At 41.5% G+C, this 17109-nt stretch overlaps 1 protein-coding gene across 1 annotated transcript in view; it reads right to left on the bottom strand.

Moving 5' to 3' along the window:
* Positions 1-9337: 9337 nt before the first annotated feature.
* The window catches only part of HRH4 (histamine receptor H4), a 14321-nt gene continuing 6549 nt past the window's right edge, over positions 9338-17109 (bottom strand). Inside the window, exons 2-3 of the mRNA XM_040264760.1 lie at positions 14704-14867; positions 9338-10291 (exon numbers count right to left, since the gene is read on the bottom strand). Coding sequence (XP_040120694.1) covers positions 9491-10291; positions 14704-14867 — 965 coding nt within the window. The 3' untranslated portion in view covers positions 9338-9490. The remainder of the gene's footprint in view (positions 10292-14703; positions 14868-17109) is intronic.

Genomic DNA, 17109 nt, shown 5'->3' with positions numbered 1-17109 from the left:
GTGACCTAAACATTTCTTAAGATTTCTGTCTCTGCACTTACATTGTCCATCTGACCTTGCAGGCTGATTGCCTCATCCACTAGAGATCGCAGCATATTCATCAGAATAGGTTTAAATTCCCAATCTGATAATTCCAACACCCACACTATGTCTGGTTCTGATGATTCCTCAGTGTCTTCAAATTGTGGTTTTAGCCTTTTGATATGCTTTGTAATTTTTTCTTCATAGCTGAATATCCTGCATAAAAGAAACCACCATAGACTTTTACCAATGTGGTAGTGAGGTCTGGGGGTGGGGAAGTTTTCTGTAGTCCTATGATTAGGTCTCCATCTTTGAATGAACCTGTATCTTCACTGTGCACTCCAAATGTATTTCTGGAAGATTTTTTATCTCCACAACTTAGGTGGGTCAGGACAGCTAGAGACGGCTAGAGTTGACTATTTCCCTTCCCCCAGGTCAGCTAGGCTCTGATATTATTCCAGCAGGTTAGACTCTGGTTAACTAAACTAAACTTTTCCTGAAGGATGTTTTCTTTTATGGTCAGTTCCTTATGATCAGCAGTAAGAGAGCAGAGAAAAAGGCAATATAAAAATTTGAAAGGAGAGATAAATTCGACTTCTTCCACTGATCTTCACAGAACTGCTGCTGCTGCTAAGTTGCTTCAGTCGTGTCCGACTCTGTGCTACCCCATCCCTGGGATTCTCCAGGCAAGAACACTGGAGTGGGTTGCCATTTCCTTCTCCAATGCATGAAAGTGAAAAGTGAAAGTGAAGTCGCTCAGTTGCTTCCGACTCCTAGCGACCCCATGGACTGCAGGCTACCAGGCTCCTCCATCCATGGGATTTTCTAGGCAAGAGTACTGGAGTGGGTTGCCATTGCCCTCTCCTTTCACAGAACTACTCATCATTAACAAAACTGGCTCATTCTACTAAAAGTCCTTCTTCTCTTATTCCCTGGTAGACATTTAATTGTATTAAGAAACTGCTGCAGGCCTGAGCAAGAATAGGATCGAAAAGAGAGACTATTTAATACAAAGTATATAACCAGTCTGTAGATTGCAGTATCTGACTTAAGATGGAAATGTGAAGAGACTGAACCTGATGATTGAAAGAGAAATGCAGATAGCTAAGAAGAGCTTAGCATTTCCAGTGGTCATGTATGGATGTGAGAGTTGGACTGTGAAGAAAGCTGAGCACCAAAGAACTGATGCTTTTGAACTGTGGTGTTGGAGAAGACTCTTGAGAGTACCTTGGACTGCAAGGAGATCCACCCAGTCCATTCTAAAAGAGATCAGTCCTGGGTGTTCTTTGGAAGGACTGATGCTAAAGCTGAAACTCCAATACTTTGGCCACCTCATACGAAGAGTTCACTCATTGGAAAAGACTCTGATGCTGGGAGGGATTGGGGACAGGAGGAGAAGGGGATGACAGAGGATGAGATGGCTGGATGGCATCACTGACTTGATGGACATGAGTTTGAGTGAACTCTGGGAGTTGGTGATGGATAGGGAGGCCTGGCGTGCTGCAATTCATGGGGTCGCAAAGAGCTGAACATGACTGAGCGACTGAACTGAACTGAACTGAAGAACAGCTTGTTTTGACCTTTCTCTCCCCATGGTATAGCTTTAGCCTCACATGTGTATCTATCCTACTATTGTTATGTTGTCTAGTTTACAATGTTTTGAAATCAGTTATCTTTGCTACTAAATCATTTGGCAGTGACTATGTTCCTGTAGAGAAGTAACCATGACCTTTAAAAAAAATACTGTCCTATTACATAATAATGTTTGTCTTTTTTTGTCTCAGTTACCACAAAAGAACAAGTGATATAAATCTTTATCTCTCTCTCATACTCAACTTTCAGAGGCTGGATTGAATACACCGGAAAGTGGACACTCCCCATGTCAGTTAGCTATTACTGAATATCAGAGTGTTCCCCAGATGTAGTGACGTTCATTGCTCAGGAGTCTCTGGGTCAACTGAGCAGCTCTTCTGGTCTGGGCAGTGCTAGGCTACAGTCAGCTGGCCTCATTTAGCCAACATGTGCCCAGGCATCTCCAATCAAGTGTTGAGTCAGCTGGAGGCTGGCTACTCTTAAGATGGTCATAGCTACACCAGCTTGCTTCTGTCCTGGGTAGGGAACATCCCCTGGAGAAGGGAAAGGCTACTCACTCCAGTATTCTGGCCTGGAGAATTCCATGGACTGTATAGTCCATGGGGTCGCAAAGAGTTGGGCATGACTGAGGGACTTCCACTCTACTTCATACAATGTTTGAGTGGCTGAGTCTTAACCACTGAACTGCCAAGGAACTCCCAGCAATTGTTTTCCTGAGGGAAGGTGGGCCCAATATTGCTGTATCTTCCAATTTCTAACAAAACCAAAAAAAAAAAAACCCTGAAAATCTCAATTTTAATGTTGAATTCCCCAGTTTTTAAATTATTGTTGTTGTTCAGTCGCTAAGTCGTGTCCAACTCACATTCATGTCCATTGAGTTGGTATTCCTATCCAACAATCTCATCCTCTGCTGTCCCCTTCTCCTCCTGCCTTCAATCTTTCCCAACATTAGGGTCTTTTCCAATGAGTCAGCTCTTCATATTAGGTGTCCAAAGTATTGGAACTTCAGCAGCAGTCCTTCCGAGGAACATTCAGTGTTTTAAATTTTTAAATAATAACACCCCAATCCACTGATTCTATAGTCAGATACTTTCATGAACCACCAGCTTGGCATCTCTGTAGGGAACCCACCAACGATAGCCACTGCTGAGTTCCATGCTTTCCTGGACTTCATTCCTCCGTCACTTGCATCAACATTAAAATGTTGAACACTTCTTAAGCACTAAAGTCCATGTGATAAGAACAGAGGGGAAGTAAATTTTGTTGGAATGAGGGTGCTGGGCTTAGTGTTGCTAGAGCTGCTCCAGGTTTTTGCTCAAAACCCTCCACCCCCTGACTATTAGCAACAGTGTCCTTGCTCAAAACCTGCCAACCCTGCACCTTTAGCAGGTGAACATAAATCTTTAAAGAATCTAGAAATAAGAAAGGAAGCTACACACACGCAAAGAGAAAACCCAGATAGAACCAAGATGGCAATAAATCTGACCTCTAACAAACTAAATCTCATCATATCTTGATTTTACTACATTAGCATATTAGTAACACATCTACCAATAGCCAGGACCAGACATTAAAGACCAATGTTTCTGCCTTGCTGGCTCCCATCAAAGATACTAGCAGAAGCCCTAACTGCATTTTCCCAACCCACCCTTGAGGGCAGCCTGAGCAACACTGGCCCCATCCCTTTGGTTGTCCAAGCTCTACCATTGGCATCAGAAATTAATCAGGCCTCAAACATTAACCCTCTAATGATTTCTCCAAGATCCTAGGTTCTAATAACTTCACTTCTCTTCTACTCTCTCTAGTCTTAAAGATGACCGAGAGCTCCAGGCTGCAATGGTGCAGGAGCAGCTGAGAGGAGCTACCCGCATGACTGAGGTCGGGATGGCGGCCGAGAGGAGCTACCCCACGCCTGAGGTCAGGGGCAGGGGCCGAGAGGAGCTACCGCACATCCAAGGAGCGGCGGTTTCACGGGCACAGGAGGGCTGAGAGGAGCTACTCCACCTTCAAGGTCAGGAGAGGCAACCTCGTCCAAGGTAAGGAGCAGCGATTGCACTTTGATGGAGCAGCCGTGAAGAGATACCCCACGTCCAAAATAAGAGAAACCCAAGTAAGATGGTAGGTGTTGCGAGAGGGCATCAGAGGGCAGACACACTGAAACCATAATCACAGGAAACCAGCCAATCTGATCACATGGACCACAGCCTTGTCTAACTCAGTGAAACCAAGCCATGTGTGTGGGGCCGCCCAAGATGAACGGGTCATGGTGGAGAGATCTGACAGAATGTGGTCCACTGGAGAAGGGAATGACAAACCACTTCAGTATTCTTACCTTGAAAATCCCATGAACAGTATGAAAAGGCAAAAATAAAGGATACTGAAAGAGGAACTCCCCAGATTGGTAGGTGCCCAATATGCTACTGGAGATCAGTGGAGAAATAACTCCAGAAAGAATGAAGGGATGGAGCCAAAGCAAAAGTAATACCCAGTTGTGGATGTGACTAGTGATAGAAGCAAGGTCCGGTGCTGTAAAGAGCAATATTGCATAGGAACCTGGAATGTCAGGTCCATGAATCAAGGCAAATTGAAAGTGGTTAAACAAGAGATGGCAAGAGTGAACGTCGACATTCTAGGAATCAGCGAACCAAAATGGACTGGAATGGGTGAATTTAATTCAGATGACCATTATATCTACTACTGTGGACAGGAATCCCTTAGAAGAAATGGAGTAGCCATCCTAAGAGTCCAAAATTGCAGTACTTGGATGCACTTTCAAAAATGACAGAATGATCTCTCTCTGTTCATTTCCAAGGCAAACCATTCAATATCACAGTAATCCAAGCCTATGCCCCAATCAGTAACACTGAAGAAGCTGAAGTTGAATGGTTCTATGAAGACCTACAAGACCTTTTAGAACTAACACCCAAAAAAGATGTCCTTTTCATTATAGGGGACTGGAATGCAAAAGTAGGAAGTCAAGAAACACCTGGAGTAACAGGCAAATTTGCCCTTGGAGTACTGAATGAAGCAGGACAAAGGCTAAGTGTTTTGCCAAGATAACGCACTGGTCATAGCAAACACCCTCTTCCAACAACATAGGAGAAGACTCTACACATGGACATCAACAGATGGTCAACACAGAAATCAGATTGATTATATTCTTTGCAGCCAAAGATGGAGAAGCTCTATAGAGTCAGCAAAGACAAGGCCAGGAGCTGACTGTGGCTCAGATCATGAACTCCTTATTACCAAATTCAGACTGAAATTGAAGAAAGTAGGGAAAACCACTAGACCATTCAGGTATGACCTAAATCAAATCCCTTATATTATACAGTGGAAGTGAGATATAGATTTAAGGGTCTAGATCTGATAGATAGAGTGCCTGATGAACTATGGAATGAGGTTCGTGACATTGTACAGGAGACAGGGATCAAGACCATCCCCATGGAAGAGAAATGTAAAAAAGCAAAATGGCAGTCTGAGGAGGCCTTACAAATAGCTGTGAAAAGAAGAGAAGTGAAAAGCAAAGGAGAAAAGAAAAGATATAAGCATCTGAATGCAGAGTTCCAAAGAATAGCAAGAAGAGATAAGAAAGCCTTCTTCAGTGATCAATGGAAAGAAATCGAGGAAAACAACAGAATGGGAAAGACTAGACTTCTCTTCAAGAAAATTAGAGATACCAAGGGAACATTTCACACAAAGATGGGCTCAATAAAGGGCAGAAATGGTATAGACCTAACAGAAGCAGAAAATATTAAGAAGAGGTGGCAAGAATACACAGAAGAACTGTACAAAAAAGATCTTCAAGACCCAGATAATTTCGATGCTGTAATCACTCACCTAGAGCCAGACATCCTGGAATGTGAAGTCAAGTGGGCCTTAGAAAGCATCACTACAAACAAAGTTAGTGAAGGTGATGGAATTCCAGTTGAGCTATTTTAAATCCTGGAAGATGATGCTGTGAAAATGCTGCACTCAATATGCCAGCAAATTTGGAAAACTCAGCAGTGGCCACAGGACTGGAAAAGGTCAGTTTTCATTCCAATCCCAAAGAAAGGCAATGCCAAAGAATGCTCAAACTACTGCACAATTGCCCTCATCTCACACGCTAGTAAAGTAATGCTCAAAATTCTCCAAGCCAGGCTTCAGCAATACGTGAACCATGAACTTCCAGATGTTCAAGCTGGTTTTAGAAAAGGCAGAGGAACCAGAGATCAAATTGCCAACATCCGCTGGATCACTGAAAAAGAAGAGAGTTCCAGGAAAACATCTATTTCTGCTTTATTGACTATGCCAAAGCCTTTGACTGTGTGGATCACAATAAACTGTGGAAAATTCTGAAAGAGATGGGAATACCAGACCACCTGACCTGCCTCTTGAGAAACCTGTATGCAGGTCAGGAAGCAACAGTTAGAACTGGACATGGAACAACAGACTGGTTCCAAATAGGAAAAGGAGTACGTCAAAGCTGCATATTGTCACTCTGCTTATTTAACTTCTATGCAGAGTACATCATGAGAAACGCTGGGCTGGAAGAAGCACAAGCTGGCCTCAAGACTGCTGGGAGAAAATAACCTCAGATATGCAGATGACACCACCCTTATGGCAGAAAGTGAAGAGGAACTAAAAAGCCTCTTGATGAAAGTGAAAGAGGAGAGTGAAAAAGTTGGCTTAAAGCTCAAGATTCAGAAAACGAAGATCATGGCATCTGGTCCCATCACTTCATGGGAAATAGATAGGGAAACAGGGGAAACAGTGTCAGACTTTATTTTGGGGGGCTCCAAAATCACTGCAGATGGTGATTGCAGCCATGAAATTAAATGATGCTTACTCCTTGGAAGGAAAGTTATGACCAATCTAGATAGTATATTCAAAAGCAGAGACGTTACTTTGCCAACAAAGGTCCGTCTAGTCAAGGCTATGGTTTTTCCTGTGGTCATGTACGGATGTGAGAGTTGGACTGTGAAGAAAGCTGAGCGCCAAAGAATTGATGCTTTTGAACTGTGGTGCTGGAGAAGACTCTTGAGAGTCCCTTGGACTGCAAGGAGATCCAACCAGTCCATCCTAAAGGAGATCAGTCCTGGGTGTTCATTGGAAGGACTGATGCTGAGGCTGAAACTCCAGTACTTTGGCCACCTCATGCGAAGAGTTGACTCATTGGAAAAGACTCTGATGCTGGGAGGGATTGGGGGCAGGAGGAGAAGGGGAAGACAGAGGATGAGATGGCTGGATGGCATCACCGACTCGATGGACATCAGTTTGGGTAAACTCCGGGAGATGGTGATGGACAGGGAGGCCTGGAGTGCTGCGATTCATGGGGTTGCAAAGAGTCGGACACGACTGAGTGACTGAACTGAACTGAACTAAGTATTTGTTTTTTTAATATGTATCTTTAAATAATTTTAAAATAAATATCTTTAATTTTAAAATTTAGTAAGTACTTATAAACCAGTTATACTGGGAAGTGGAGGCTAGTAATTACTCATACTAGAATAGGAAGTTTCATTTTATGATAAGTCTCACTTGAGGATATCTTGAGGCAGTTATATCAAAGTTTAGATATACAAACATGTTTCTGGAAAATGGGATTATATCATTCTTTTCTTTAGAAACATCTACACAAAACTAATAATTGCGGCTGGTTCTTGGGTAAAGAAATTGTTTAACTGTTGTCTTTTTATAATAAGTACTTATATTTTCATTATAATGAAAAACATTTTAAAAGTTCTTGCAGTGCAGATTTAAAAGACTGAGACTGACATTCCCTTTTTAAGGAAAATGCCTAGTGCGTGCCTTTTCAATAAATAGCTATGAAGTGCACTGTACTAAGAGAACCCCAATGTATTGGGTTGGCAAAAAAACTATTTGGGCTTTTCTGTGAGATCTTATGATAAAACTCACAAACTTTTTGGCCAACCCAATAATATTTCTGCCCCAGGGAATCTAAATCTTATTGTCAAGGTTCACAGTCATCTTTATAATAAGTAGCTAATATGTGATAGACTCCTAATTCACTTTTGTTTCGTGAATACCTGAATGTACCATCAAAAGCATTTTATTCAGAGTCTCACTTCATAGAAGATTAGCCCTGTTCTGTTCATTTCTCATACCTGGCTCACATTTCATCACTTCTGAAACATACATTTCTCACTTTTCAACAATTCTGAAATTAGAATAGGACTTACTTCTAAGTGTGATTCTTTTAAACCTTGTTTCATAGACTATCTGCAGCATTTTCTCTTTTATAATGTAAGATGGTATGTCTTAGATGGACAGCATCTTGGATTGAATGAAATACAATACATATTACGTTTTCTGACTTTAGAAAATATGTATGACTATTTAGGCATGTTTCCTCCAAGGTTCAACTGGGAAAAGTTTTCATGGGGCCACTCCATTCAATAATCATTCAGACCTCCAGTATTGAGATGAAATCCACAACTACTGATTTATAAATGTTAAAACTAACAAGCTACAGCATTGTAAAAACTTGTGTGTTTATAAGGGTTTATTTCTCAAATTTTTCAATTATGATTGAATATTGAACATATTTCCTATTTTGAAACTAATGTTAATGTGTAAGTGTATATAAAAAACCATGTGCATTTCTAAGCATTTATGATATACTTCAAAGATTTTCATATTTTAATGTTTTAGATGAATCAAAAGTTTAAAAGATCTAAGATATGAAAATGACTAATCTGTATTATAAGAATTGTAAGAAATTGTAGAAGAAATACCGGTAAAATCTTACTGAAGAGATTAACTATGAAATCACAATGAAATGTTATGACAAAGACAGGTAAAGAATACTATAAAAAATTAATAATGACAAAAAGAACAAAATGTCACAAGACTAATAAAATGCAACCATCAGTTAGGTATAACCTACATTAACTGCATAGTAAAAGAATCACTCTGAGCACTGCAATATAAAATATTGAGCACATGAGTTAAAAGATCAAAGACAGAAATATATTTGATTCATAATTATTGACACATACTAGTTTTGTGAGTGTTATACCAGATACATCAAGTTTAATCTTATAGTCCTTTTGCATCTCTTAGCCTTTCTCATTCTTTCATATTTTCTCATGGAGAAGTTTTAGCTGATGTGCAAGTTAGGACAAGGGGCAAGAAGGAAACGGGAAAGCCATCCTTTCAACCCATTACCTATCCCTCACCCTGTCATCCTATGATTGCCAAGGACTCCAAGATAACTTCATCGAGAACCTTCAAGAGCTGCAGTGACCTCCTCTTTCCCCCATCATCCCATACTTCCTTCTTTTCTCGGATCAGGAATGCAGAGTCTAGAAGTATACATGCCCTCTGCTCTTTCATCTGAGCATCCTCACCTCCTCACCCTCACTCAAACCCTAATTCACCTGCCCAGTGACCGTAACAGAGTTACCCACCCCCAGGAAAAAGGGCTAAAGAGCTCTTTTTCCTTGTGTATGCTTTAGGGAATGATCTTAAAACATGATGAGTTTTCATCACGGTAAAATAAAAATGGAAATTCACTTAAGACCGTAGCAACACTGAACATCTAAAGAAAACCAAAATTTTTGAATTTCACAATCAAACTTATCTTAAGATCTAAAAGACAAAGAAGAGGTGATGACTAAGAAAAATATAGTGCTTTTGTGGCTCTGAGTTTACAAAAAATATTATTGTCAGTTTCTAATAATGTTGTTGTTATTCACCAGAATAATTTTCCACTGACTTCTAGGTTCCAGGGTTTTTTTTATTTGTTTGTTTCCATTTTCAAGTGTTACAATTTTATGGACTTTTTCAATAGAGTGGAAAGGGCACGATGAAAGCCAGACTCATTTAAGCGAGAGCAAGACTGAAATTTACATAAGCAAAACGATTATCTTTAAGAAGATGTTGACCGATTATGTGATGATACGGACTGCTTTTTCACACGAAATAATTTCAAGAAGGCCTTCTGAAAACTCTTGTGACACAAGGGATACAAAAAAGGATTGACAAAAGAATTGAACCACTGAAGCCAGAAGGTGAACTCATACACAGCGTTTGAGAGAGCTGAGTGTGTGCCATGACAGCAACGAATAATTGTGAACAGAGAGTAGGGAGCCCAGCAAACAGCAAAAACACCCAAGAGAATGGCCAGTGACTTGGCTAGTTTCTTGCCTCTGCGCAGCTCAAGATGTTCCCTTTGGTGAAGAGCTAGGGAATCTGAATGGGAGAGAGAGCTCGTTTTGGAAGCGGTTAAACTATTCATCTGGGGTCTTAAGGAAGACAAGAGGCTGCTCTTTCTTCCTGATTTCTCAGAACGAAGGGATGCTGCTGATGCCTCCAGGTTGGAAAGAGATGGCCTCAAAAACAGTCCATTCCTGAATGAGCGTCCACTGCTACTGGAAGGGGCAGAAATGAATCCAGAATGCCCCCTACTGAGATGACTGCGCTTCCATAGGCTCCAGTAAATATACATGTTGAAATAAGCCACCAGCAAGACTGGGATCACAAATTCGAAGAGTAACGTGAGGGCAAGGATATGCCATTTTTTAAGGAATTCAGGTTTGCATTCCCCCCCCAATTCCTTCCTAACCTCTGAAACTAGTATTGGCCCATGCACTAAGAAGGCCGCCACCCAGACAGCCACCATCAGAGTCACAGTCTTCAAGGTCCCAGTATGTTGAGCTCTGTAAGACACCTAAAAGAAACCAAATACATTATTTTTAATACAATGAGCACATGTTGATTGCGCAAAGCATACCGTCAGCCCTCAGGAGTTTCCGTGATGTGCACAGTGGAGCTGGTCACTGAATCTGGGTAATGTGATTGGGCCGGGGCAGAGGGTTTGGTTTTGGTGAACCCTCGGCCGAGACGTAGGCTTTCTTACAGTTTAAGGTTAAACATCTGACACTATGGAAAATGTCAAAGTTAATATCTAAAAGAAGAACACAGTTTTTCCTAGTCCACAGACACTAATCTGAACTGTTAACTGAAATTGAGTAAACATGTTCACAGTGCTTGTAACCTGCCAGCTGGGTCGTGAGCAGCATTTTTAACAAATCGGGATAATCAATGTCAGAATGCATCACACATCATAAGGATATGTATTGTTTGATGAAACTCTTGCTTTGGGAAAACATTAATAGATATACATAAGAGAGAGAGAAATGTGCATACCGAATCACAGTGTAAAATGCATTTATCACTGAAATCACAGTAAAAAAAGTTTGAAAGACAGAATCTGTTCTGCAGTTTATGCTGAGCCTTCAAGGTGGGGTCAAAAAGGACAGAACTCTTATATTCCTCCCACAAGATGATGCACAAAAAGAAAGAGAGTTAAATCAGCTGTAGGGAGAGACTACAGTGTTATGAGCAGAACCTAACATTTCTTTCTACAAACGTATCCACCCAGCAAAAATGGTACTGAAGCAATGGTAGCCAGCCACTTGGGGAGACTTGGCTATGGTGAGTGCCACGGTCTTTTTGGGGAGTGAAGAATATTCTAAGCCCACTTGAGCACAGGAACAGGCTTCTATCAGGAAAGATGAGATTCTGTGGGGGAGGATTGCTCTCAGATCCCAGGACCTTTGATAGATTCTAAAATCTTGAAGAATATCTTCTATAAGAAATCTAAGATGCCAACTACCCATATTAGGGGTAACCATGCAACCCAAGACTTTTCTAAGGGGACTCGGAGCAGACAATCTCTCCAAACCCCTTTCAGATCAGTAAGATTTCTTCCAGCCATGTTCCATGTTTCTCTGCTTATACTCAAGGGAAAGGAAATGATTTACCCATGATGTGGGAACACACTTCCCTTTTCACCATCTTTCAAGTACCATTTTCTCTGAGTTTTTAAGTCTTTCCTGAAGTATGTTCTCATTTTTATTAAAAGGGTGTAACAGTGCCAAGCACTGTCTTTCTTTAATGGCTTGTGTGTGCTGAGGAGGGCTCACCAATGGGCTAGAGGTGAAAGGAGGTTTGTTTAAATTTTTTAAGTTACTTAAAAAAAAAAAATCAAGGAATTGTTTTTTCCCCCCTTTTTTTTACCCTTTTTCCAAATTACTGGTATTTCTGAGGCTAACCTAAAATGTATATGGTGCTAACCACAAGTTCCCATGTACAGTACATCTTTTTGCCTTCTGCTTCTCATACCACTAATTAATACTTGCACTTAAGTCTAATGATTATGAAGATAGTAACAATACCCAGATGGTCATAAAACTGCATTTAGTTTTTTAATTGCTTTGTTCAGCCTTTGTAATGATATGGTACAATACGCTGGAAAATTATCTCTTTTCTGTTATGTATAAGGTCAAATGGAATAACAGACATCCAAGGGAATTGAGATGATGATGCCAATCTCTTCCCTCATCTCTGGGTAGCATGTTAGACAGATGACAGTTCAAAATTGCTTGAATCCATGCAATGCCTCCCTGAAATTCATCCGTGGCCCACTTCTCACCTTTTACAGAATATGTCCATTATTCAGGATGTCTCCTCTCACCCTGCCTCCTTCCCCACTTCCATAAGACATCCAAGCATTCTGTCAGTCAGGTTTCTTTTGTGAGGCGGAGCAGCCCCTGGAACGTGCTGGTGTTAATGAGATGGGATTGCAGGACCATTCTAAGTGCTTGTCAGGATGGCCATTTGCATTGAACCTTCCTTTCCTCGGTTATTGTCAGATTTCCATTTCTCAAGCCCCGCCTGTTACCCTGACCTGTTACACTGTCTTCTCGACTTTTAGCTACAGCAAGGGCTCTGTTCCCCATGATCACTTCCTACGAGCTCCTGTGGTCTTTGAAGGTTTCCTTCTGGCTTCCTACAGCTGTGCTGGAACTCAGCCAACAGAGGTGCTGGTGCTGCCTGCGCAGCCCCGCGAGCATTCACACACCGCTGCCTCTAGCACCTATTACGCTTGTCTCTGCTGTGTGCTAGGGACCCGGGTCCAGCTGACCTGGCCCTCACCAAGTTTACAGCCTGCATTGTCAGGGAATTTCTCAGGGCAAGACCAAGAAATAAACCCATCCATTTTTCTCTCTGGGCATCACTCCTCAACTCTCTGTAATGTCTAAGCCTTTTTTCTAACTGGGAAAGCCGCCCCTTTCCTTTACACAAACCTGAGGTTCACTCAAGAGCTTGAGCCTGCAATGAAGAAATGTCCCAGTGAACACTAACTAGGAACACTCAGCTGAGATTAAAAAGAAGACCCAGAAGGAAAGGAAATGTTTAAAGTACAAATGGGGAAGATAATTAACTAGAGCACTGCTTTTCAAACATTTTGACTGTAACCTCAAGTAAGAAATGCATTTTAAACCCTTAAGGATACTGACAGAAGTATTCATAAAACAGTTCTTACCTTTATTATACACAGGGTACTCTGATTTACTCTAATTTGTAAGTTCTGTTCTACTTGGTTTCATGTTTTTTCATTCTAAGAAAAAGTGATGTAACAGGCCACTGAACTGACTTCATGACTCAATAATGAGTTACTACCTGCAGTTTGAAAAATGTGAGATTATCGGCTTCTGGATTGCTAATCCAAAGTGATCTGTACTCTCTCCAGAGTTCATCCAGTGCAAACTGCAGTGGACTCTGGTGCCAGTGAAGGACTCAATGTCAAGTGTCTGGCTGTCCTACCACATCCCATTCTCTACTTCTCCCTTGCCATATGGCAGCTCAGCTAGAGAACACACTTCCCGGCTTCCCTTACAGTAACGTAAGGCCGTGTGACTACATTTCACCAGTGAAAGGTGAGTGGAAATGATTGTGTGATTCTGCACTACTTGGTTAAAAGAAAATCCTTTGCCCTGGACTTCTGCCTTCTGCTCTTCTTTTCTGAAACGTGAAATGACAACAACTTGACTTTGAGCATGCCAAGGAGGTTAATGACTTAGGATGGGGGTCAGCAAACCACTGATCATGGAGCACATGTGGCCCACCAACTATTTGAATGATAAAGTTTTATTTGAGCAATTGCAACAGATGCCGTAAGTGCCTGCTCTAGAGAGTACAGAGCCTGGGTCCCTGGGTGAGCTCCTGGAGCAGAGCCTTCTAATCTTCCTGAACTGTTCTATGAGAGAAAAATTAACTTCTGCCTTATAGTCTGAGTCTCAGCATTTTGGAATCTCTTTGTAATGGTATTTTATCCTATCCTTATCCAATGCACCCTCCCAGTCCTGTCTGCCTCCAAGATGCACAGCTCTCCCAGGACAGAGCTGTCCCTGGCCTCTCAATGCCTCCAGCACCACACTTAGTCCCTTTGTTTATGGATCCATTTCCACATTCGATTGTTATGTTCCTCAAAAAAAAAAAAAAAAACCTCTGCAGATTCAGGTCTGTATTCCAATCCTTAACAAAATCCCTGTCACAAAATCATTCCCCAAACATTTAGGTCCCTGGGACTCAGGAGCGAAGGAAGTTTCCCATCAAGGTCTCAGATTCTTCAGATCACTGTCCCATTATTTTTGTGGCCTCCTCCCATCCCTCATCCTTACTAACATCAATCTTATTCTCTCCTTTGTTGCTGATAAATTTAGCTTGCTTAAAAACTGTCATGAACTAATTGATAAGACTATTCCAGATCTTGGTTAGTTCAGACTTGCTTGGCCTGGGTCCTAAACTGGCACTGGTTAGTTCTACTGGTATGGCCTGTGGCTTCCCTGTACACTGTTTTTTCCTTTGGTCATTCAACATTAATTTCCTCATGACATGCAGAAGTCTGGGAGTCTTTCTACCTGCCCACCAAGTTCACTCGTGAAGAATACATTTAGGTCTCAAGTTTTCTAAGGAGTTGAACAGATAAACCTACTGTGAGACTCATGCATATCCAACCTACTACAGACTCAGTTTACCACTTCTCACAACTTGCCTTGGATTCTGTTGGACATTTTCCCATTTTCATTGGACGCAGGGGAGTGACTTAACCAAACACGCAGAAAGTGTTCACTAACAGCCAATGAGAACTTAGTGCCAACAAAAGGGTAATCAGGCTTCTCTAAGGTTGGTCAATGAAACAAACAAACAAAAATTTTTGCTTAGGGACCCAAAATTTATAAAATTTACAAATATCTAATCTTCTAAGCAGGATAAATTAATGTTTTGACTTACAGCATTTGAGACTGACTGGTATCGGTCAAAGCTGATGAGTACGATGTTATACACAGATGCTGTACACAAAAGATAGTCAGTAGTGAGCCAAAAGACACAAATGTTATTTTCAAACTTCCAGTTGAAGAGCTTGTGAGGGATGAATAAAGGAATGGAGATCACACCTGCATGGTTAAAAATGAAGGTTAAAAAATATAGCACATATCAATGAATACGAAGAGACGCAAACATGACACAATGAGCTATCTGAAATGACCAAAAACTGCTTGATTATAATTTACAAATTCATGGTATTTCATCAACAAATTCAGTACTGATCTCGTACATGTTCTTTAAATGCCATTTTAAAAATAGCTGTCACCAACATCATACCTTCAATGGCTCCTTATTACTTTCCAAATTAAGTTCAGGTCCCAACATGTTTTGTGTTCATGATCCAACCCAGACAGGATGGACCGCCCTTCCCCTAAACACATCTCACATTGCCACATCTTTTTGCTTTTGCCAAGAACATTCTTCTTCCTTGAAGATCTCTCTTCTACAGAGAAGTCTATTTAACTCCTTCTCATTCTTCACTTAGTGTAAAAAAAGTGATATCTTTCTTATCATCTTTATTGGAACCTCCTAGTTAGAAGTGACCCTTTGTCACCTGCCCTCTCCTGGCACCTCAGTCATCTCTCCCTCTCTCATGTACAGACACATCCTACTTTATAACACTGTCACGTGTTAAGATTGGGACCATGTTGGAAGTCGATCTTCGTATTTTTCACAACATCTAGAGCTGACTAATGGCTCACACATTTAACTCAAATAAATTAATAACAGCTAATAGGTATTGTACAGTTACCATATGCCAGACACTGTCCTGTGTGCATTACATATATCATCTCATCTAACTGTCATAGAAACTCTGTAAGGTAGGGACTGCTGCTAAGTCACGTCAGTCATGTCCGAGTCTGTGCGACCCCATAGACGCACAGCCCACCAGGCTCCTGTCCCTGGGATTCTCCAGGCAAGAACACTGGAGTGGGTTGCCATTTCCTTCTTCAATGCATGAAAGTGAAAGTGAAGTCGCTCCGTCGTGTCTGACTCTTCACGACCCCGTGGACTGCAGCCCACCAGGCTCCTCCATCCATGGGATTTTCCAGGAAAGAGGTATGGACAGTGTGAGAGAAAAAACCCTCTGCTGCTCCTTCACTCCTGGCTCACTCCTCTTCACCCTTGTTGTTGTTCAGTCACTAAGTCGTGTCTGACTCTTTGCAACCCCATGAACTGCAGCAACTCAGGCTCCTGTGTCCTCCACTGTCTCCCAGAGCTTGCTTAAATTCATGTCCATTGAGTCAGTGATGCTATCTAGCTGTCTCATCGTCTGCTGCCCCCTTCTCCTTTGGCCTTCCATCTTCCCCAGCATCATGGTCTTTTCAAAGAGTTGGCTCTTCACATCAGGTGGCCAAAGTATTGGAGCTTTGGCTTCAGCATCAGCCCTTCCAGTGAATATTCAGGGTTGATTTTCTTTAGTATTGAGTTGTTTGATCTTCTTGCAGTCCCAGAGACTCTTAAAAGTCTTCCAAACACGACAATTCAAAAGCATCAATTCTTTGGCACTCGGTTCATGGTCCAACTCTCACATCCATACATGACTATTGGAAAAAACAGAGCTTTGACTATATGGACCTTTGTTGACAGTGATATCTCTTCACCCTATCTGACCTCAAATACACCACACCCACACCCACACCCACACTCTCAGACAGATCCTTGTATGGGTATCCTGACATGCAGCATACTTCCCTTCTGTTTACTCAAGGCTCCTTCTGTTTATTCAAATGAATCTTCTTCAGAGAGCCCTAACCCTGAAGTTTACACTGTAACCTCTACCTCTAACATACTTCCTCCCCACTATGTTTTTCTCAGTAGCAAATGGTCAACCTCTAAAATGTCATGTAATTTTATTTATTTATTTATATTGTTTATTGTCTGTCTCTCCACCCATGTTCCCTGAAAAAGTACAAGCACCATGAGGGTAGGGATTTTTTTTTTTTTTTTACTGTATTTTCCCTGATATATCCCCAGCACCTAAAAGGGTGCCTGGTTCAAAATAAATCAGTATTGGATGAATGAGTGGATGAAAATGTCTAGTTTCATTAAAAATTGCTGTCAATCCAGAATAGCCCCTTCTTTCTGAAGCCAGTTAAGCAGCTGCATCTTGTGGGAAGTGGAAGGGAGATTCAAGAGGAGGGGACATATATATGGCTATGACTGATTCATATTGATATGTGGCAGAAAAGTGAAAGTGAAGTCACTCGGTCGTGTCCGACTCTTTGCGACCCCACAGACTGTAGCCTACCACACTCCTCTGTCCATGGGATTTTCCAGGCAGGAGTACTGGAGTGGGTTGCCATTTCC

Source organism: Oryx dammah, unplaced genomic scaffold (assembly GCF_014754425.2).
Source record: "Oryx dammah isolate SB20612 unplaced genomic scaffold, SCBI_Odam_1.1 HiC_scaffold_22, whole genome shotgun sequence".
Lineage (NCBI taxonomy): Eukaryota > Metazoa > Chordata > Mammalia > Artiodactyla > Bovidae > Oryx > Oryx dammah.
The sequence above is the reverse complement of the archived record's forward strand: the minus strand, read 5'-3'. Positions and strand labels throughout refer to the sequence as shown.